Here is a 22,462-nt window from a genome sequence, read left to right as displayed (position 1 = left end):
GCAGCCCTGATGGCAGCTGTGGACCATCTGGCCCATCTGCAGACCATCTGTCCTCCTGTCCATCCATCTGCTGCGATGTGGGGTACACTGCAGCCAAGTCCTTCCCTTACCGGGGTCTCTTCCTTCCCCCGACACCGATTCCCCAAACCTTACAGGACCTTAATTACCTTTGCGACTTTTGCCCCTTTGCTATGGTTTAATGAGACTGGCCCACACACAGAGTTACTTGGGGAAGGACGGAGAGGTGGAAGGATGGACAGACAGCCCAGTTGCTCAAGCCTTGTTGTCTGTTTGATTCATTATTAAGGTTGGGCCATCTGAGTCAAGATTTTTGGGCTCTCTTCTTAGCGTATCCCTTAGCAGAGATATTTGCAGGGATGTGTAAAGCCAGGGTGTTTGGCTCATTACTGTTAATGCAACGGAGCGCGTGCAGGTGGGGGATAAGGAGCAGGTTTCACGAAGTGCTTGTAGTCTCGGTGTTGCTCCAAGAACTCTCATCAGTTGCAGCGTGTGCCGGGAAGCTCGTCGGTAATTTCAGACAGGGAAAGGTGTGTGATTGTGAATGCCGCTCTTGTACCGGGAATCATTCACTTACTGTGTGCCCAGACACCGGGGCGGTCTCTAACAGGCAGTGGAAATTATGAAGAGGAGTGATTCCTCCTCATCTGACACTGTCGTCTTCTGTTTGGAAATCTCTTCCCCTTTCCTGCAGAGATCTCAGTTCTGCCTTTTTTTTCTGTTCCTGTAAATACTTACCATAAAGATGTGTGTTTAGTGCATGTGAACACAACAGGGTACAATATCTGCATGCACAAATAAAAGTCTTTAGTGCCCGTAAGGCATCTACTGTCACCTTCCGAGGACAAGAGTTGTTTGAGCTCCCGGTTACCTCCAAGAAAACAGCGGGGGCCTAAAGCAAAACTTAAAAATGTAACTAGCATTGATGGGTGATCAGCTGCAAAGCAGATGGGGCTGTTCTTTGGCTGGAAGAGTGGGTATGAAAGCCATGCAGAACTCTGCGCTTGCTGTGCTGGAAAACAAAGGTGAGAACTTTAGGACTTTAGAACTTTAGAACTTTTAGAACTTTCCTTGTACTTTAGGAAAATCCCTAAAGTACAAGTGGGATTTTCCTGCTCCAGTTGCCTAAACATTAAATGTCTAGGATAAGCTAATTAGAGGGGCTTTTCTTGGCAGATAACTGATAGAGACAGCCACATCCAGTGACTGACTCAGCCCAGCTGCCTTAGAATAGGATGAATCACCGTCTTCATGTGAATTGACAGTAGACTGAGCTTAGGTGACAAGTCTGGATCCTTACCTGACGGGAGATGACATGCATCCTGTCCTGTAAGTCTGTTTTCCAACAGAGATCTCGGAGACTTTTGCAAGGGAAAATAAGTATTTTTTTTTGCACGTGGAGTGGCAGGGAGAAGAGGTGCAGTTAGGAGCTGGCAGCCAGCGGCACAGTGTGGTCAAGGCTAGGGCTGTGCGTAGCCTTCGTCCTGGGGATCAGCCACTGACCCGTGCTGGGGCAGGAGTCCCTTTGCAACCCCTACTGCCTTTAATAGCGAAAGGTACCAGTCACAGAGCAAAAGGAATGATAAATTGAAGTTCTGCTTCTGACCTGTCGTTTGGACATTCCAGTTGGCATCTGGGTTGCTCCAGCAAGCTCTTTTAGCAGACGCACGAGGATGGAAACGGCAGATGCTTGATTAAATTTGTCGTATTTCCTTTTAATGCTTTACTGCGGAGTTGTTAATGGGAGTTCCAGCAGCGAGAGCAGAGTTTATAGGGTGGGTGTCTCGCAGGGTTGATGCATTAACCTTTTTCTTTGGATTTTAGCCATGTAATGTGGTGGGCTCTGGGTGGAGTTGGCTAGCAGGAGGTGAGGAGGCCGTGAGAGTGGCCCTTCAGTGTTCGCACTCGGCTGTCGGCAAACTGGAGAGACCGGTGTGGTTGCTCACAGCCTCCTCCACGTCTTGCCCTTAGACCTGCGGCTTTTTCTGCCTCCGTCTTTCCTTTTGCAAGGGAAAATAAGTATTTTTTCTTGGAGGAAGGAGGAGGAGGAAGGAGGAAGACCTTGGGGGATCGCTCTCCTTGGGAGCATTTCAGTGCTGAGCAAAAGAGGCTCTTGCACCTTAGGGCTGAGACTGGCTGGGGCGCGTTGCTGGGAGGTTGCTGCTGTCACCCATCCATCTGGGGAGCAGGAGGAAGAAGTGACAAGTCCCACCAGAAGCCATCTGGCGCAGGCTCTGCATGGCCAGCAGGATCCTGGCTTGGGGCTGGAGCCCCAGATTGATGCACCGGCTTGGATGGGAAACTGGGATGCGGGCAGCTCCCGCTGGCTTAGAAAGGATGAGTGAATAATATTTTGTGAGCTTAAGACAAACGCTTGCATTAAAGGCAGTGATGGATCTAAATTGTTTGAATTGTTCAAAGCAAATCCTGGAGTCACCTTCCCCAGATAGTGTTTCTAAGCTTTTTCTATACTGGGATCCCACTGGCTCTGTAAATCAAGATGGGATGGGTAGCTGAGGCTATCTATTCTCATTAAAAATCCGCAGGTACTTTCCTGAAGAAGTCTGTTAGCTGTGGTCTGGCCAAACTCCAACTGGAGTAATTGCATTTGCCTCGCAGTTTAACATAAATGCAGTGCATTCTTCTGCAAATCTCTTATTCGCAGTTGTTTATTATCTGGATGGCGGCATCATATCTCTGCCCATTAATCCGTCTCTCCGAGTTTCTGTAATTCCAGCCTCCTGGAGGGGGTTCAAGCTGCCACCATTTATTATTTGAGTCGATCTGCCAGGGAAATGTTTACTTCGTCTCTGAAACGTTGACTTCTCTAACTGCACCCTCACTTGAGGCTCGAATGAGCAATCGTTGATTCCAAACCAATATTTACTCTCTTAAACAGAAAACATCCCACATATTTAAACTCTGTTTTTGCACCATTCTGGTGGATTAGACATAGAAATTTACAGTAGCAATTGCTGGTTTGTTTGGAGGTTCCCAGGGTGCCTTCTGCAATGCCCCATCCAATCGCGCTGGTCCCACCACCAGCTGCCCGGTCACGGCCGAGCCACGCGTGGCTGCTAGAAGCTGCCCGCCCTCTTCAAAGGTGCAAACTTGGGCATCTTTGCATTGCTGAGCTCTGCTTTTTCCCCAAACCTGTTGCAACATCATTACCTTTCAGATGCTTTACTCCTCTCTCAACCTGTGAAATTGGTTCCTGTGTTAAAAAGCTGTTTGGGGAAGAGGAGGAGGACGGACAGCGTGACTATTTCAGCCTTGGTTCCTTAGGATACCCGGTTAAGAATTAAGTTGTTCATAGCATGTGTAAAACACCTTATTGCAATGTATAAACGCGTGGTTTATAGGGGGTGTACGCAGATGACCGGAGCTGTCGGGCTGCGATAAATGTACCAGGCAGATAATCTTTCCAGCAATGTACTTCCACATTGCTTGGTCTCATCTTATAGGAAAGTAAAGCAGCACCAAACTTATTAGTTGTGAAGCAAATGCCGGAGGGCTCATCACGTGCAAAACAGGTGGAGGCTGATCCTAGACGCTGTGGCCGGCCATGGCTGATTGCAGCTGGCAAATCCATAAATACCAAGTTTTACGGTGGCTTACTAACCTCATAAGTCAACCAGACATCGGAGGATTTGTCACGGAGTCGAACATCCTAAAGATCAAAGGCAAGAAATATTTTATTTGCTTGTTTTCAAGGGGGTGCTTCACAAGGCACGAGGGTTGAGCAGCTAAATATGTCCTCCGTCAAGAAAACCAACCCCGTAGCCTTTGAGCAACCCACGGCGTGCTCGCTGTTGAGTCACATCTCACATGCCTGTCTCTCTGAGCTGACCTTACTCACCGCATTGCTAACGCTCACCTCATGAAATCAGTTTTCCCAGATAAGTTGCTGCAGGTGATTGATTGCACACAATATTAATCCTTTTCTTCCTTCATGCCCGACCCTTGTTTATAATACCAACCTCTCCGCTTGGAAATTCATTATGCTACCTTGGCTATTAGCGGAGGTAAGAAACAGTTTTGGAAGAGGTGCTGGCCAAAATAGCAGCTATCAGGATATTTATGAGCAGCTGTGATTGCAGGAGCTCGGGGTGATATTTTACACAGTAACCTCATTTGGGCAGCCAGTAACTGCCTTCGCTCCGTGTTAATGAAGGCAGCAACAGCATAACCTGCTTTCCCGTATGACTCGTCATGTGGACCTGCTGAATTTTCCTCTAATTGCAATTCAGTTTGCAGTGATAAGTGGTTTAATAAGCAAAAATGGGCTTGACTTGCATTGTTTATGGCTCCTTGTGGCTTAGGGGGTATTACACGATGCCGCATCTCATGGAAACACAACTTGGAGCTTCAAAAGCCGGTTGCTCAAGTGTTAGCTGTTGTCGTGCTGCAATTTTTGACAGGCAGCAGAAGGGGAATAACAAGTTTTTTCACCTGGCACTAAAGAAAGATAAGCTGGGGTTACAGCTCCCAAATGCCTTGCTTGCATTTGTTTTCCCTTTTTCACCGGGTAAACGGCTTTGCTCGTGTAGTGTTGGCCTGGGGCAGGCAATGGTGAGCTCTTAGTTTGGGCTGGTTTTTGGGTGGAAGGGCTGTTTCTGTGGTCATTGCTTGCAAAAGGGACCCAGGTTAAAGAGAACACCTAGCACAGCATCAGCTCTGCGGGGCAGCAGGACTGACCGTGCCTGGCCTCTCGCTTGTCTTAGTGTTTTTCCAAAATAATTGGGTTCTCTTATGCCTTTCATGGCTGTTGCTGGGAAGTTTCCATTGCTGGCTGCCTTGGAGGGAAGCATTACATTTTTCTGTTGGACTGCTTTGATTTGAATTTCTAATTCCTTCACAGGATTTTTTGTTTGGGGGTTTTTTGGTGTTTTTTTATTTGGGGTTTTTGTTTGTTGGTTGGTTGTTTTTTTTTTTTTTTGATCTAATAGCTTTGCATTGCTATGCTTGCAGAAGACTCCTCCTGTGGAAGCTGAATGCAGCTAGTTGGTGGCAGGAAGCTTTCCTTCCAGTGGGTAAGCCGTCCCCAAGGACTGACGAGCGGTTTGGCTCTCATGGCCTCCTAAAGCTGGAAGCAAGTCAGATAAATCGCAGGCAGGGCACGGGTGACAGCAGGGAGGATGCGCAGCAAAATGAATTGAGCAAGGCTCTTGTTTTTCTACTTAGTCCCAAAGCGGTCTCCTCTCCCTACTCTTTAGTCTTGCCTGGCAAAGCAAGGCTGTAGCTGATGTGCTCGGCAGTAGGCACGGTTTGGTAAGACAGACTCAGGGCGGCAGCTCAAGTTGCAGGGAGCTGCCTAACATCAGGGTCAGCAGCTTCTTCCCCGGTGCTTTTTGATCCGCTCGCAGCCTTTGGGTTGCTTTCGGTCATTTCTGCGGTCCTGGCTTTCTCTGCTTGTTTTGTGTCATTAATCCCGAATCCCGCTCGAGTTGGGCGTCAGCCCCGGCTGCCTCGCGCAGGCACATAGGCAATTGAACGTGCTGCGCTGAAACCTCCTCTTGGCCTCCTCCTGCCAGTGCCCATGAGGATGTCAGGACTCGAGGTGGCTGAGGGATGCAGAGATGTTCCCCTTCTCCTGCCGCACGTGCGCAAACCTTCCCAGACCACCTCAGCGCTGTGCAAGGTTGTGGGTGCACGCTAGAAAAACACCCCTCCAGCCTACACCAAGGAAGCCGTGGTCCCGCCTGGCTCATGAACACCATCGTTTTAAACCCTTATACCCTACCTATAGAAAGCTGCACTTGCTATCCAGGTAAAGGCCCCCTGGGAAAAGGGAGCGTGCTGAAAAAAACCCCAAGTGACTCGAGCCAGACGCTGGGCGTTTTCTCCAAAGCTAGCGATTCGTGATTTGCTGCTGACAGCATGAACTGGTGTTAAGTTATTAAATTGCAGATGAGCTCATCGCTTGGCCTCGAACAAGTTTCAGCTTTGAGTGGCTTTAAAATATTACATGTGGTGGAAAAGAGACAATGCTGGTGTGGCAGAGAGATTTAGGGAGCAGCTGAGAAAGACATCTGTGCATAAAAAAATGTGTACCAGGAGGGAGGAGGGAATACTTCATGTGAAAAATGTAAGCTCTCCCAGGAGAGAGGAGGAGAAATTCTCCAATTTATTGGCTCTACGTTTTAATTTTAGCTTAAGAGAAAATTGTCGGACTTCTGAGATGTTTAAAGGGAAGCAGCAAGATGCTAAGCCTGGTTTGGTCCTCAAAGATCTCGGCGTGTCGAGAGCTGCGTGCACAAGATTACTTCTACCAAGCCCCAAAACCAGCTCCTTTGGTAGTGCGTGGTGTTTGCCAGCGATGCCATATGACCGTGGGCCAAATCCAGCTTTTAATTGATGTTTTCTTAATCCCAATGTTGAGCTTTACCAGACTGGGAAGGTAACATCCACACTGCTGTTAGAAGAGGTGTTTCTCTCCCTGAAAGAGTGGGAGTTTGCTTTGAGGATCTCCCTGCCCTACATCATCTGCACAATTTCTATTTTGCCCTTTTTTTTTTTACCGCTTGCAAAGGAGCCTGAGCTCCTGAACCCACTTGGTTCTGTGCAGTCGCCCGTGGATCCATGCAGGGCCGAAATACATGAGGAGGAAGACGGTCTTGAACAAAAGAATTAGTTTTTCCAGCCTAATTAAACCCAACCATGCCGGAGCAGCCTTGGTGGGCTGGCCTGGCCGTCAGTGTTGCTCCTGGGGAGCACAGCGCACGCCCTCATCATAGCTCTAGATCTCGACGCTGAGATTAATTCATTTTTTTTTAAGTGCCAACTTGGCAGAAGCCGTGGGATAGATCATAAATCGGTTCAGCCTCTTTATTTTTCAAACTAGGTATGTTTGCAATCAGTGGGTGCGTTGGCCTGTTGGGTTTTGTGGCCGGTTGGATTTGATGTTTTGGGGCTTTTTTTGGTGCTCGTGGCAAGGGATAACAGTCCCACGTGTGTGGTTTTTTAACTGCCTCGGCTCTTTTTTCCCAAATGGCACGTTTGCAGTCAAAGCGTCAGCAAAGCCGGTGTTAACTCAGTTAGTGCTGCGGTGATGCCCCTAAAAATAAGAAGGAACCCGGTACGCTGAAGGCTTGCCACCTGGTTTGTGGCATGAGCTGGAATTGCACCGTCTGACTGCTACAGCCAGTGTCTTAAGATGGAATAGATTTTTTTTTTTTTTTTTTTAAAGTGAAGACGATAATTTTCAGCCTGTCTGAAGTCACAGAGCATCAGCACGTACGAACAATGTGCCTTCCCACGCGGTTCATTGTGGCGGGAGCACCTCTGAGCTCAGGACAGGCTCCAATATATTGCGGGGTGCCAAGGTGTTCTTGGCTTGGATTTGCTGTATTAAAACACCGGGGGCAGGAGAAATGTAGATTATTAACAAATCGCGCATGTGGCTGTCAGTAGTGAGCTGCAGACTGCGACCCTGGGGCAGCCGAGCTCGGGGGCATCAGCTGGGGCACAGTTGTCTCGGGGTTTTTAAGACAAACCTGAGCTGGTCGAATTGCAAAGTGTTGCCAGGATTTAGGGGACGGTCCCCACCCTCAGCCACACGTTTCTGTCCCTGTCTGTACCCTGGGTCTGACAGGGATCATGAATTTCTGATAGTTGAAGCTCCTGAATTATATTTCTATTTTTCTGCCTGGTCTTTATCCATGTGCACGTGTACAAAGGGAGGTTACCCAGGTCTGTGATTACCTTCTTTTTTCCCCTTTTTTTTTTTTTTTTTTTAATTTTTAGACCACGTAAAGCTGCTTTCTTACTGCCGTGTTGATTTTTTTATTTCCTACAACAGCAGCTACATCCAGCCCTACTGCACTTGTACGTGTTTGGGCAAAACCCACAATTGATACTGCGAGGGCTGGGAGCTGCGGTGCTTTGGCTGTAGCACAGGTTTGAGATGGACTCCTTTCTCACATCTGCCGGGCTTAACATCTCGCTGAGCTGCTCTGCTCAGCTCTGTAAGGGAGATGATGCCTCCGTGTGATGCCTTCCTTTTAAATGCATCGCTTCTAAATGTAAGGGCTTGCGGTTGTGGGTGAGAAGTGCAATTTGCGTTTGTGAGATGTTCTAATGTGCTCCCATGACAAGTTCTGCAGAAGTGCAAAATGTTCAATAAATAACAAGTTATTAGTCGAAACTATAAATAAAAGGAGAGTCGGGAAGGACTGCTTTTCGCAAGATGATGGTGAAGAAGATTGTCTTAGCCCTGTGCTGTGTGTCTGACACTTTCTGACTTTTTTTTTAAAATGAGTCACTTAGCCCAGACTGAGACTCCCATGTCACCAAATAGCACCTTCCTCTTACTGGCACCTTATAAATAACTTTTATGTTTCGCTTTCCGCAGCTCCACGTGACAGCACCCCCTGCCCCCGGGGTCCTCGCCTGTATTTCATCCCTGTAGCCAGTTGGTTTTCCCTAAGAAGACGACCAGAGCACCAAATGCTTTCCCCTTAATGCATGTTTCTTGCATTGCTCGTTCCTTCTTCACCTGAAACTTCCATCTCATTTTTGCAGCTCAGCTCTTCTCAGCCTCAAATTCTTTGTAGAACTGGGCCAGTTTGGTTTGATGGCACCACAGTTAATCCCTGGGAGCGCTGCCGTTGCTGGGCAGCAGGCCTTTGCACCCCCGCAGACACGTGTGTTTTCATGAAATTCGTGAAGTTCTTCATGCCAGATGCCACCAGCTGTGTGGGAGGAGGACTTGGCGTTTGACGCAGTTGTGGGCAAGTCTCTGCCTCCCGCGTGGCTGTTCTTGGGGGTCAGAAGTCATTTTCCTAGTGGAGATACAGATACGAGGAATTCATCGTTGCCTGTTTTTCAGTGGATAGTTGAAATGATTCCTCATTTCTGCTGTGTTTTGGTTCAATAAGCAGGAGTAGACACTCGGAGCTGGACCAGCCCGCCAGCTTACAAACCCAGCTCCCGTTGCCAGTGAGGGCTGAAGCACCAGAGGTTGTGGCTTCCTACACAAGTGTTTGCAGTGATGCGATGCTGGTGGTCAGTTCTTCCTTACCAAGTTACATCTCCGCTATTCGGTGTTGGCTGTCAACCAACCACTTCCAGGTTGTTTTGGCAGTGTAGGGGCTCTGTCTTGCCAAAATGCATGGCAGGGTGGCAGGCAGGGCTCAGTGTGGGTATGTCCCTGCCCACCGAGTCTTGCAGGGTCATCTGGAAAGCGAATGCCTTGGGGTAGGTGTGGTGGTGTGTCTCTGCCATGGGAAGGTAGATGCATTACCCAAGGGAGAGATGAGTTCCCTGAAATGCTGTAGGACCCATGGGTCTTCATTTTGCTAAGTCCCATCCATACGGAGTAGAGGAGGCTGCTTCTGGGCTTCACTCTTCAAAAGTGAAAGCAGACCTTTGAAGAGAAATACAAACCATCTTATTGCTGTCAAAAATAAAAGGCAAAAGGGAAATGGCTTGTTCAAGCTCACCCAGTAAGGCAGGGCTGGACAATGAGCCCAGCTCTCCTGGGCTCTGGTGTTGGACAAGACCTGTGAGGCACATCTCCTTGATGGACTCAGTCTGGCACAGGGTTATCCCGTGGGGTGGCTGGTGGACCTCGCTGCAACGTGTGTTCATCTGAGAGGAGTGTTGTCTTGTCCCCCGATCGGCTGCTGCTGAGGAACAAAACATAGTGGAGATAAAATATTTGAAGTAAACGGAGTACACTATATATAACCCTTCCCCTCCTTGTCCCTGTGTGCTAATATATTAAATATAATGATGAGTTCTCTGCCAAAATTCCTCAAATTATTATGTCTAAGGATTGAAAATCTTAGAAAATAGTCTTGGAGGGGACCTCAGGAGGTCTGATCCATCCCTAGGGCAGGATCAGCTCGATCTGAACTGTTCCTGACACATCCTTCTCCGGTCTCCAACAGCAGAGCCTCCACCCCTTCCCCAGGCAATCCAGTCCAGCGCTTCGCCCTTCCCAAACCCCCAAATTTATCCTCCTGTTTCCCTTGCTGCAATTTTAGGCTCATTCCTTCTTCCCTATGCACAGCAGACCCAGAGCACATCTATGCTACATCTATTCTCCAATTCCAGTTTCATGCTGATCAAGCTGTCATGTTCACTGGAGTAATTTTTTATTTTACCTTGTTGCAAGCGTACTGTTTGCTCGGTGGATTTATGGCTTGTGAGAGGCATGAGTGTGTTCATCCTGCAGCCCTAATGCCTTTTTGCAGAGCAGATAAAGCACAGGAGTGCAGCTTTCCCCAGGGTGACATGCTCATGTGTCCCTTCCTTGTGTTGGGTGGTGGTGGCTATCACTTTCTTCTTGGCTTCTTCATGGGGACCACCAACGTGGGCTAATTTTAAGATCTACGCTAGCGCTGCCTTTTGTAGCACATCTCATATTGCTCCTTTACCCTGTTTTCTGCAGGATTTGGGAATGGAGTCAACCTCTCTGGATGATGTCCTCTATCGATACGCCAGCTTTCGAAACCTGGTGGATCCGATCACTCACGACTTGATCATCAGCCTTGCTAGATACATCCACTGCCCCAAACCGGTAGGTACCATGGTCTCATCACACCTCCGTAAGTGCGCTGACTTGGGAAACTGTTCTGCTGGGAGTATGGAGCTTACCTCTGAGTTCCAGGGAAAAAGCCTGCTGGTTACTGCTGTGCTTGTGTGTCTTTGGACAGAGAGGACCTGCTCGGAAATCGTGGTTTGATGGCACAGGATCAGGCTTTCCAGCTGACCAAGTGACATTCACCTAACGTTAGTACTTTGGCTGTTAGCACTTTGTTTTGCAAATGATTTCTGCTTTCTGCCACTTTTTCTTTCTGTGTTAAAGACCTTACCCCATCAGGAGCACTTTCTGCCTCGCAAGGATAACGGTCTGTTCCTCGCCCTTGTGCGGTATTTATCACGACCCCAAATGACAAGAGAGTCCTTGGCTGTGCCTTCGAGGCCAGGTTCCCAAAAAAGCACAGCCTCCAAAGGCTGCCGTTTGGGCTTGGGCGTGAGCAGGTTTCTCTGTGACCACAGCCCCAGGCAGATGTGACCTTTTAAAACTCTCAGCCCCATTTGCTTACTGGCATCTCTAGCAGCATAAGGGCTTTTGAAAATTCCAGGCTGGCTCCCTTCCCTTCTGGGGTAAATGTGACTTTGCGTGGTGGCTACTGGCTGTTTGGATAATTAAGGTTTCTTTCCCCAGGCTTTCTTTTAAATAAGCAATATTGTCGGTGTCTGATTTGCAGAGCAGCGTAGGCTTAGAAAGGTATGAAGGGCTTAGAAAGGTATGAAGGGCTTAGAAAGGTATGAAGTGTCTGATCTCTCAAAACACGCTGGATGAGGAGGAAGAGGTAAGAGAGAAGACCAAAAGCTACCAGACGGTGATCACAGAGATGTAGGTGGCATCAGATCTCTGGGGATTTTTGAGCTCTTAGTCCTCCTGCGCTGCAGTTCCCTACCTGTAATTTTGGGAGGGTGGCACAGCTCTGCTACATCAGTGTGATGTGTCCTGGCACTGTAGTCGTGGTGACATGTCGTGCACCAAGGACAAATTGGTTGCAAGCATCTGAGATGCCTGCCTTTCAGAGGAAATACCTTTCTTCTGCGAAGCACTGTGCAGGCTGTAGGGCGAGCGGGAGCTGTAGTTGGTGATGCTCCCTCGAATCCTCTTGAAACTCCCAGGAATGGGCTTCCTCCTAAAGAGACGTTTCTGTCTGTGTTTCATCTTGTCTGGTACAGGTCAGAGTGTGGTGGGGGAGCTGAAGGCTCATCTATCATGGTGGTGTTTTTCTTCTCCCCTGCACATTGCTTGTCAGGAATTAAGGTTGCATTTAAAACAAATGACGTGAATTGTAGGAAGAGGCTGAGGGATGTTTTCCGGTAAGCCCGAAGGAGGGTTTGCAGAGCTTCCTGATGGAACATCTTCATTGTAACAGCTTCCCTGGGAGTGTGGGAGCTGCGTGGCTTCCCTGAACTTGCTGTCTGGAACCAATAAGCTACCAAAAAGTTCACTTTGAGCAAAAAGGAAGCCCTTCCACCCCCGTAAACTGTGTTTGGCTCTGGTCACGCTTGCAGGTGTGATGGAGCTCTGTTTGAGGGCCACCAGGAACCACCTCCCAGGCCATGTTATTCCCAACACTCTCCTCCCTCATCCTCCAAACTCTTCCCATGCCTTTCTGTCCTTGGGAAAGAGCTGCCTGGAGCAGCGCCATGGCATCAATCATCCAGGTTCATTACCGCACGTAAGACTTCATATGCTGACGTAACCTGGCGCGGGGAGGAGAGGTGCAAACGTCCCAGGCGGGGTGCGTACCTGATGTTTGTGGGTCCGTGCCCTGTGACGCAGAGGGGTGCAGCCCTTCCTGCAGCCCTCCTGGAGGGCAGCACCACCGATGTCCCAGCCATGTCTTGGGGGGGGGGGACACATCTGAGCAAGACCCAGCTCCCGTTGGGGATCACACGGTGAACCCCAGATATTTTTTGGGTGTTCCTGGAGGGGATGTGTGTATCTCCCAGCAGGTCCCAGCGAGCTCATCAGGCCTCTGAACTTCTGCCAAGGGCACACTTGTTGCACTCTGTATCCTTGGATTTTGTTGGGGGGGGGTCGTTTGTTTGTTTTTCCCTCCTGGAGACAGCAAACTCAGAGCTAGCTCATGTGTTCTCGTCTCTGCTGCTGAACTGCAAGGTGTTTACCCACCTCATGCCTCCTTTTGATTTGCACGTGGCATTTTTAAGCTCTTCTTGGGAAGGGACCATCCATAGGTGTGATGCGCCCGGTGCGATAGGGCCGGGGTCCGAGCTGGGACCTGCAGGCATCGCTCTCCTGTACTTACTGCTAAAAATGGGTCTTTAATTTCCTGTAAGAGCGTATGAAGGGATAGAGTCATTCACTGCTGTTTCTTGTGGATGTTATACTTAATAATAGCTTCCACCACTATTGAAAAATGAGAAAATGAGGGGAACTGCTTTTTTGAAATATTTAAAGATTCCTTTAATTTTGCTGAAGAAAAGCCATGGTGATGCTTGGGGTATGTCTGCCTGGGCTACGCTGTGAAACTGGCTCTGGAAGTGCTTCATAAAACTCTCTACACTCAATAAACCATGTTGGGAAGGGTGGAGCGAGTGCAGCAGCATGCAGACATGGCTCGGGGACATGGGGGACCCAAATCTCCATCTCCAGACCAAGGATGGATGTCCCACGTCCTACCGCGTGAGCTCAAGAGGCAGCCACATCCCTGTGCTGTGTAGCTAAACCCGTGCAAGGATACCAGTACACCCCTTTTCCTTTTCTTACGGAGAATAAGATCCTTTCCTCTCTCCTCCCTCATGGGGCAATGAGATGGGAAACTGGAGAAACCTATTTTGACGGGCGTGTTTCCAGGCAGAGAGGCCCCGTTCCCCCCGCTGAGGTTACCCTTTTCCAAAGCGTCGTGACTAAGCTGGTTTCTCCTCCACGTTTTGCCCTGGGAGACTAACGAGCCGCAGCCAAGCGTGCGCTCTGCACTCCTCATAAAAATAACCTGAGGCCGCTGATGCAACGGCGAACTGCTCCGTCGCGAATACCTGCTTTCGCATGTCTCCCTGCACGTTTCTTTTGGCACTAAATGCTGCGAAGAAGTTAGTGCCAGTGTAAGCATAGAGATGCAAACTCCTAATACTGAATCATGGGCTTCTAGCAAACCACGGTGGTAAAACGTGCAGTAGCAAACCCGAATAAATCCAGCCCGTGCAGCATTGAGGCTCTTCTTCGGCACGAGACGCTGCTCGTTGGATGTACTTGGTCCTCCCCGCCTCCTTTGCGCAGCTCGGGGTCTGCACCGTGCCATGCAGTTGCTTTGGTGCTGGAGCAAGGGGCAGCTTCTCCGGGCCAGCCGTCCCTTGCGAGGCTGCTGTGGCAAATGCTGGCAGGTGGCAAGTGTTCGCATGGGAGCGGCGAGGGCTGTGTTAATGCACCTTCTGCCGTGCGGCGAGGCGCTCCATCCGGGATCCTCAGGGGCTCGCAGACAGTTGCTAAGCCCTGGAGCATCCCTGGGAGATCGATGGGTGTTGCCTTGGAGAGGAAAGCGGGGGCTGTGCAGGCGACAAGTCCAGCAACAGCAGGGCTGTGCTGCAGCTCCTGGTCCATGACTTGGCCTTGCTCAGGCTTTAGGTGCCACCAGCTGTGCTTTAAACCCTCTTTTTTTTTTTTTTTTTTTTTTTTTGGCAGGTCAGGGTGCGGGGTGAAAAGTAATTTAATCCCAGTGTTTGGTTGTGATTTTCTGAGACACTGATTTTCTTTATGTCCCCAAAAACCTGCATGCCTTAGTCACCTGGGTTATTTTCCAGCATCCAGTCCTCCTTTCCCCCAGACCTCTTTCCCTCCCTGCAGTTTCTTTGACAGAGACTTGGCAGCAGCGTACGGGAGCAGGAGAAAGCTCGGGGCCAGGAGCGTTGCAGAATTTTTGGCTTTTGCTCTGCCTGCCGAAGGTATGCCGTTGCATCCCGTGGCACGAATGTAGATGAATATGCAGGTTGAAGCAGCTGTGAACTTGCCCACATCCGTACGGAGGTGGGACAGATGGGGCTGAAGAATGGGGCCGACCTGGGCCCTGGTCCCTATTAACTCGCTCTATTGAATACGTGTGTGCTCGGGGTTACGGGGTCTTGCTTTCCTCCTCCCTTCTGGAGAGAGCACTTCTCTGGCTTTCTGTACGTTGCTTTTTTCACTCAGCCTCTATTTATACCACCCTTAGCTTAAAGGTGACCCCTTGGTCTCTCCTCTGAGCTAAAATAAAAGTTGAATCGTTTTTCCAAGCTCTGGGTAAACACATCCTGGTCTGTATGGCCAGAAAAAAGTTGGCCTGGGCTCTCCAACGTGGCTGTGGCTCAGCACAGTTTGGTGGATGCTTATTCCAGCGAGTCAATTCAAACCAGCAGCAAGGCAAGAAATGTAACTTGTGCCGGAGGAGCCTGGAGTGCTTTGAATGAGCCCGAGTGCAGAAATCGTTTGGGTGAGCTTTGGTATGGACGTCAGGGTATGGCGTGCGAAGGCTGGACCGTGTCTCTCCAGACCCCACTGAGATCCCAGCCTTCCCCGCCGTGCTTGTGGTGGGTGATTTTGCTCCTTTAGGAGCCAAATGAAAACTCTTTTCCAGATCACTTGGAAGTCAGGGTTTGGATCCGGTCCCATCCCTAGGCACAGACCTATAATGCAGTTCAACCAGAACCGGGTGTCTGGAGTACCCCTTCCTCAAGAGGCCAGGACGTGCCGGCAGCGTGACCGCGCGGTGCCTCCAGAAACGCTGATGGAGCCGTGCGAGAGCGACCGCCCAGCTCCGGCCGCGGCTTGCTGGGTTGCTGTCTGCTGGTGAAGCTTTCAGATCGAATAAACGCTGCCGCTGCACGTGAACGTTGCGTTGAGTGGTGCCCGTAGAGGTTGCGCTCCGTATTTATCGCCTTGTGCAGCTATTGTAAACCTTGGGTGTTTATTGTGCCTTAGAAGAGGCAGTTTTGCTCTTCAGGAAACTCTCAGACAAATTGTGCAGCAATGCTTTTCCGACGGGGTGTTTGCATAGGATCAAAGATATTTGAACAAGTGTTTTCTTCCCCGTAACCATGACCTTGGTGCAGTCTTTTATCTTCCTGCCTCTCTCCAAGCCCAGCGCCCGTGGGAAGGTGCCAGACGAGTTCCTCGGAAAGCGGCTCAGCTCCAGGCACAGCCCGCAGCCGCCCCTTTCCAAAACGTGGGGCCAGGGTAAGGAGGCAGTCGGTGCTGCCGGTGCTCTCGGCCCCCGGGGCGATGTCTGTCTGTCCCCATGAACGGGGAAAGGGGACCAAATGCTTTGGCAAAGCCGTGTGGCGTGGGACGGAGCTGCCCTGATGCCCTGTCTCTTTCCTGCAGCCGCTCGGGTTTCCACTGGGAGTTGTTCCAGGCAAAGGAGCTGAAAACACAAACGCGTAGGGAGCAAAGGGCCCCCGTAAAAAATTCGCAGCTCTTTTTGCCAGCAGGGATATCTGGCCATAAACTATTGGAAAATTAAACCGGTTTCTTTTTCCACAGACTAAAGCCACATGTATGGATGACTGATGACCATGATAGGGAGTGAGTCAGGCTTTCCTCTGGTTTGAGGACTTGTTGAACGTGGGATAAGCGCTGAGCAGAGCCAAGAGAGAGGAGAAAGTGAAGCCTTGGGCAAAGGCTGCTTTTTTCCCTTGCGACCTTGGGGTGTTTGATTGCACCAGCTCTCACCGGTCTGGGGATGTACCATGGAAGCTCCTCCAGCCCTTGAAGGCTGCCCAGAAAAAATCCAAAATGAGATTTTAGCTTTGCTGATCCCTGTCCTACCGTTTTCTGTAGAGGAAGGCTTTTCTGCTGGTCGGTGGCCAGGGAAGGGCTGGCAGAGCAGCTTAGCAAAACCCCGTCTCAAAGTCCAGCTTTGCCCGTCCGTTCTTCTGTCGGTGCCAGGACCTCTTAGGCTACAGCTCCGTTAAGAAGACAGGTGAAAGATGAAATCCCGTTTCCATGTAGGGTGCTAGATATGGGCAAACATCTCGGCGCGGAAGCTGTGTGCCACAGATAACGTGGTCCTCAGCTTCCTCACCAAAATTCATCGTGTTTCAAGGTATATGGTGACAGCAATGTGTTAGGGAGGGCGTTTAAAAACCTTTCTGATAAATTGGTGTAGCTGGAGAGGTGATGTGCTGGGACTGGAAGCAAAACGGATTTTGGCTGTGCAGCTCTGGATAGAGTGAAGATCTATTTTCTTGTTTGCTTCTGCGTCATTTGAGAAATCTATGCTTAGCCGCATCCCCGGCTCAGATGTCTTTTCCTGCATGAGCTCTAAATTGGTCAGGTTTGCAGTGCGGGTTTGATTACATGAATTGTCACCCATGAAAACAAGAAAGCATAGAAAGAAAAAGTGGTTATTGTGACCTGGATGAAACAATCTATTTCTAACACTTCTTCAGCCCCGTGGTATAAGGATTTAACTTACAGATGATGTTGGGGTTTTTATGCCCTGCATTTTTAAAATGTGTTATTTCTGATGGAGCTGCATTGAAGCGAAAATGAGCATTTTTCCTCTTATTAACTGTCCTGTGTGCTGTGACATGTGGCTAAAACTGTATTAATAAATTCAGTTTATAGAGGACGAGTATAATCAGGATACCGTGACCACCAGCTCGGTGCCTTTATCCCCAAACCAAGCACATAAGCCAGCTCCTCCACCGTGCATGTTATTATTTGATCTTGAATTCAAATTATCATTCCGAGTTTCTGACATCACACTCGTTTTTACAGCAATACGAGCTGAAATGGTAGGTATGAGGTGATGACCCATTGAGGGACGCTGGGGCACAGCCTGTCAGGTGAGCTTGTCAGCCTCGACGAGTCTCTTACCGTTCCCTTTTGCTATTAGATGTGCAAGGAAAACGCGTCTCGCACACCTTCTTGCAAAGCTCTCGGATTCCAGGTGCAAAGTGCCACGAGAGCGCTAAGTATTATTTGTTCTTTGCTGTAAGAAACAGCATAAAAGGAAGCTGATTTATGAATGAAAACCCTAAACCCCCAAATACCGTGTATAAAAGCAAAGGGGATGATGGGGATTCAGCTAAGTCAATTGTATTCTGTATTAATGGGGATCTCCCCCCCCCACTCTGGTCTTGCTCCAAGTGTGAAGATCACTCTTTAAGACATCTGCAATACATTAAAACATCCTGCAGTATGAAGCAGGCTGTGAAGCTCAGACCCCACTAACGACAGCTCTGGTTCTTTCCTAAGTTAATGTGCCGTGCCCTCTGCTCATCTTTTCTTTGCAAAAAGAGAGGTGTTCTCTAAAGCCCCTCTGCGTGAGCTAAAGCTGAGCCCAGTGCCTTGGAAACAGGGGAAAATTGCACTTTGCGGGGGTTTTTTTTAAATATTAAGGCTAAAAGGGAATAACGGTGAGGTCTAGATGGACTGTGATGGTACCACTACCGGCAAATTATTGGTTTTGTATGTGAAGTGGGACTGCAGCGGGAGAGGGGACGAGCCCTGCCTCAGCCTCCTTGTCCAAACCCCGTGTGATGCGAGGAAGCCCCTCCTGTCCTTGTCCCTCCCTGCCTGATGAATTTGCTCCCCAGCACTCGGCCCGTTTGCACGTGGGGATGTCGAGCAACTAATCGCAGTCCGATCTCTGGCACTGTTCTGCTGGTGTCTATTTTTCTTTTTTAAAAAAAAAAAAAACACCTCGCCAGCATCAGCGGGGAAGTGGCAGGATGCAACCCTTTATATAAGCACATTTCACGGTGTAGGAACCCAGGGAGAGTATTCCTGTCCTTTAAAAAAACCAAACCACATTAAAATGTCAGGTAGGTTAACTATACTTCGAGCAATAGTACCTTATAAAAGATGCTAAAGCTGTATTCCCCCACAGCACCAGTGTCACGGCTGTAGGATGAACTGGCCTCTATTTGTGCAAGACACCGTAATTTTTTGTTAGGGGCGCGCGAGCGTAGGGTTTGTCTGCCCTTAACCCCTGGGATGCTTTGTTTTCCCTTCTCTGTGTGATGGGGTAACCCCCCTTTCTGCCTAGCTAGTATCTCCCTTGGATGCCTGGGCTAATTTATGAAAATTATGGCCTATTTATGAAAATTAAGTATCTCTTTACAGACTTTTATACCAGTTATGTCTCTGAGGGAAATTCAGCTTGTGATGGGAGTTGAGCCTGTTTGGCGCAGAAGAGGCAGGCGTGGGGGAACAGCCCGGGGAAGCCCAGCCGGCATACCTTGTTATCAGTGACATAAAAAATTCCCTTGGATTAAAAAGTATTGAGTTTTTTATGGGATCGGGCTAAGGCATGGCAGCGTGTGCAACTCTTACTGCAGTGTGGAGAGACGAAGAAGGCTTTCTCACGTTCCCAGCTACCTAACTGATACCATGTGGGGGTCAATGGAGAGAGAATCTGTGATTTGGAAGTCTCTGAAATGCTGCAGCACAATTTGGGATGAAAGAGGCTGTATAAACACAAATGGTTATTGGATGAGCTGACTGAGGCTTTTCAAAAAAAGAAAAAAAAAAAAAAAAAAAAAAAGTCGAGCGTGGCCAGGGTGACTTTTATCAAACTTTTATCTTTTTTGGGTTGCTTAAACCCAAAATCTCAACGCCAGCTGGCAGAACTGCTAGGCCCCTCACTCGGTTCCCCTAATAATAAGTCGACCTTTCCTAACCACTGCGTAACCGTCTGCAAACCCTCCTAAATGCCGCAGGGTGGATTTTGTCGGCTTGGAGGTGGATGTTGCGATGCCTCCAAAACGTCGGGTGCCACACGAGCCGGCGAGTGATGTGTGAAGCGCTGCGTGCACGGCTTCCCCTCTTCTGCCAAGCAGTCGAGAGTGTCTTGGGTGACACCGGTTGTCAGTGATGGGCATCACCACGCAGGTCGGAGCTGGAGCAGAAGATTAAAAAAAGAACCGGGAGCAGGAAAAGACATTTCACCCATCTTTTCTCAAAAGGCAGCAGTTGCTAAGCACCCAAGGTAAATTTCAGAGCTGAATCCAAAGCTGAAGAGGAGGGAGAAGGAGGCAGGTCAGCACAAGTATTTTAATGCTAAAAAGAGAAGGAAAAGGTCTGTGGCTGCATTTTGGAAGGATCTTCCAGTTCCTTGGGTCAGTTGTTTCTTCCCTGCCGCCTTGTTTCTCTTTCCAGTTTCTTCTCCTCTAGAGAAAAAAACCCGTAGGAGATGACATAGATCCCCGCTGGCTCTGCTCTTGGCTCTCCCATTGATGCTCCATGGTTGGACAGAGAAGGGGCTCCTCTCACATTGCTTCTTGGTGGCCTCCCCTTCAGGGTGGGCAAGAAAAAGAGCCAGAAGAGATGCTCTGCTGTTGGTCATGACAAGCAAGGCTCACTTCTAGTGTCGGTGAAGTCTCTTGGAGAAGGCTTTAATATTTGTATTGTAGCAGCACCTGGGGTTCAGCAGCTCTGCCTTGACCTAAAAGAAGGAACTACATCGTTAAATGAGGTGTTTGGGGATTGTCTTCTGGAAAAAGGTCTTTCCTCACCCCACACGTGCCCATCTACGCCATCTCCTGTGCTGAAGCCAGATCTTACCCGCCTCTTCCTTAGACCCTCAAGTCCCTATAAAATGTAGTTGTCACCTGTGTGCTCTGCTCCTCTGCCTGCAGACCGATACCAGCTTTCCAAGAGGGTTGTCAGAGGCAGCATTTTTTGGTCTCCGGTTGAAAATGCTCTGAAATTTCAGAAAAGTCAGTCTGGTAATACACAGGAAGGGTTTGCTGCTCAGCCCTGTCGATGTGATAGAGCATAATGAGAGCGAATGAATGCAAAGAGCGTCTGAACCGAGTCCCTGGTCTCTTACTCAATGCATTGCTCTCCTCCAAAAAATGTCACCTAAGAAGCACATTGAAGAGCCACTCGCATGCAATCCACGCCACAAAACTAATTTGGGTCAAGCAGACAGTGTCTGATCTTGTCCCTTGCTCCCAGAGAAGCACAAGAAGGGGAATATTGCTAGGAAAAACTGTGATGAAGAAGGATGAGCCACTGAAGCTGAGCTTCTTTCGCTAGAGCTGGCCAGGGCCGTACTTGCCCTGGTTAAATTTAAATCTTTCCTAAGAACCCTTCTGGCCCAGCTCTGGCAGCCGGGAGCTGTGTGGCATTGCACACAAGTACCAGTGCGCAGGCAGGTTCCCATCCCCGTCCCGAGCTGAGCATCCGGGACTGCCTGCCCTGCCACGCGCTGCGCCTGCGTCCTCTCCGATAGAGTTAAGTAAGTGGCCCCGAGGGCAATGACAGATGAAGAAACAGGTACTTCATTAAACAGCAACAACATATTTTATTGATGTTTTCTGATGGTAATTGGCGTTTGAGTTCAGCTCATTTAGCTTTTAATCAGAACATAATTTACCGCAAAGGAAGGAAGCATATTGATTCCCTGCCTCCTCGCGGGAGCATTATTTATTTGCCTCGAGCACTGACGAGCGCGTGGTGGGGACTTCTCCCGTGGTATGGCTGGAGGGGAGAGCTGGGTGACTTGAGCACTTAGATGGGTATTTTCATATCTATTTCCAGCCTAACTCACAGGTGTGTGAATACCAAGCAAGCAAATGGTCTGCTGGCAGCGTGGATTTGCAGAAATGAATGGTTTAATAAGGAGAGTTTGAGGGGTTTAATAAGGAGGGGTCTCCTCTCTATTGATAGACCGCTGCTGATGGCTGAGGAATTGCCCAGCCACGGGTTATGGCCACGTCCGACTTGGTTCAGGCAGAAAAGTCCCGCTCACCATTTGTCAAGGTGGGTGAAAGAAGCTCTAATAGATATCATGATCCGATCGCAGCCGTTCTGGGGCTGCAGGCAACTGGTACACCCGTTTTTCAACCCTGACCACCGAAGGCTGTCGTGCCCAGGGCACATTTTGGTTAGCCCTGTCGCATCCCGGTGAGACTGCTGCTCTCCCGCAAAGCAGGGGCAGTTCCCCAGCGTCTGGGGGAAAGGATGGAGATGGTGACGTGTCCAGAGTCTCTGGAAGGGCAGCGAAGCGTGCCCTGCTGAGGAGCACACGGAGCTTAGCTAGCGAGGGCTCAGCGGCACTGAGTGATGTAGGTAGGGGTCCTACGCCATGGTGCAATCGCCTGCCCCAAATCCCGCCTTTGCCCCGTGCCGTGGACTTGAAGAAAAATTCCATGGTTGGGCATGCACCCCAAATTTCAGCTTCTTTGCTGGGTAGCGTGGTCAGCCTTTGCAGGGGGGTTCAGAGGTGCTGAGTGCCCGTGATGCTTCAGGGTGAGCTGAAAGCCCTTGAGGATAAAACTCCGTTACTGCCAAGCAGCTCTCCGTGCCCCTTCCTTGCTGGTTCCTCAAGCCCTCTATGAAGAAGGGAAAGAGCGTTATCAGCATTTCACAGCAGGGGAAAGCGATGTCTGGAGTTGGGAAGGGCTGTGCACAACGCTGCACTCGTCAGGGCTGAACCAAAACACCTCTGGGTCTTGGAAGCACTCGCATTTCCAGCGCTAATCCTTGAATTTGAAGAATTACTCGCGTTTAGCCCGTCTGCAGCGTCACAGCTGTCTCGATGTACGCTTCAGGCTATTTGTTGGAGCGAGAAGTTTCGCCCTTTGATACTGATCTCGCCAGTATCAAAGGGCCACGAAAATGATGCGAGGGCTGGAGCACCTCTCCTGCGAGGACAGGCGGAGAGGGCTGGGGTTGTCCAGCCTGGAGAAGAGACCTTATAGCAGCCTTGCAGTACTTAAAGGGGGCCTATAGGAAAGACGGGGACAGACTTTTTAGCAAGGCCTGTTGTGAGAGGACAAGGAGCGATGGTTTTAAACTAAGGGAGGACAGATTTAGACCGGATTTAAGAAAGAAATTTTTTACAATGAGGGTGGTGAGGCACTGGCACAGGTTGCCCAGAGAGGTGGTGGAGGCCCTATCCCTGGGGACATTCAAGGTCAGGTTGGACGGGGCTCTGAGCAACCTGGTCCAGTTAAAGAT

General features: G+C 49.6%; 1 protein-coding gene across 1 annotated transcript in view; it reads left to right on the top strand.

Moving 5' to 3' along the window:
- LRRC75A (leucine rich repeat containing 75A) overlaps positions 1–22,462 on the top strand; it is a 96,492-nt gene that overhangs the window by 23,115 nt on the left and 50,915 nt on the right. Inside the window, exon 2 of the mRNA XM_075518045.1 lies at positions 10,415–10,543. Within this exon, the coding sequence (XP_075374160.1) occupies positions 10,415–10,543 (129 nt within the window). The remainder of the gene's footprint in view (positions 1–10,414; positions 10,544–22,462) is intronic.

The sequence above is a fragment of the Mycteria americana genome, chromosome 15 (assembly GCF_035582795.1).
Source record: "Mycteria americana isolate JAX WOST 10 ecotype Jacksonville Zoo and Gardens chromosome 15, USCA_MyAme_1.0, whole genome shotgun sequence".
Lineage (NCBI taxonomy): Eukaryota > Metazoa > Chordata > Aves > Ciconiiformes > Ciconiidae > Mycteria > Mycteria americana.
This window is presented reverse-complemented; position numbering and strand designations above follow the sequence as displayed.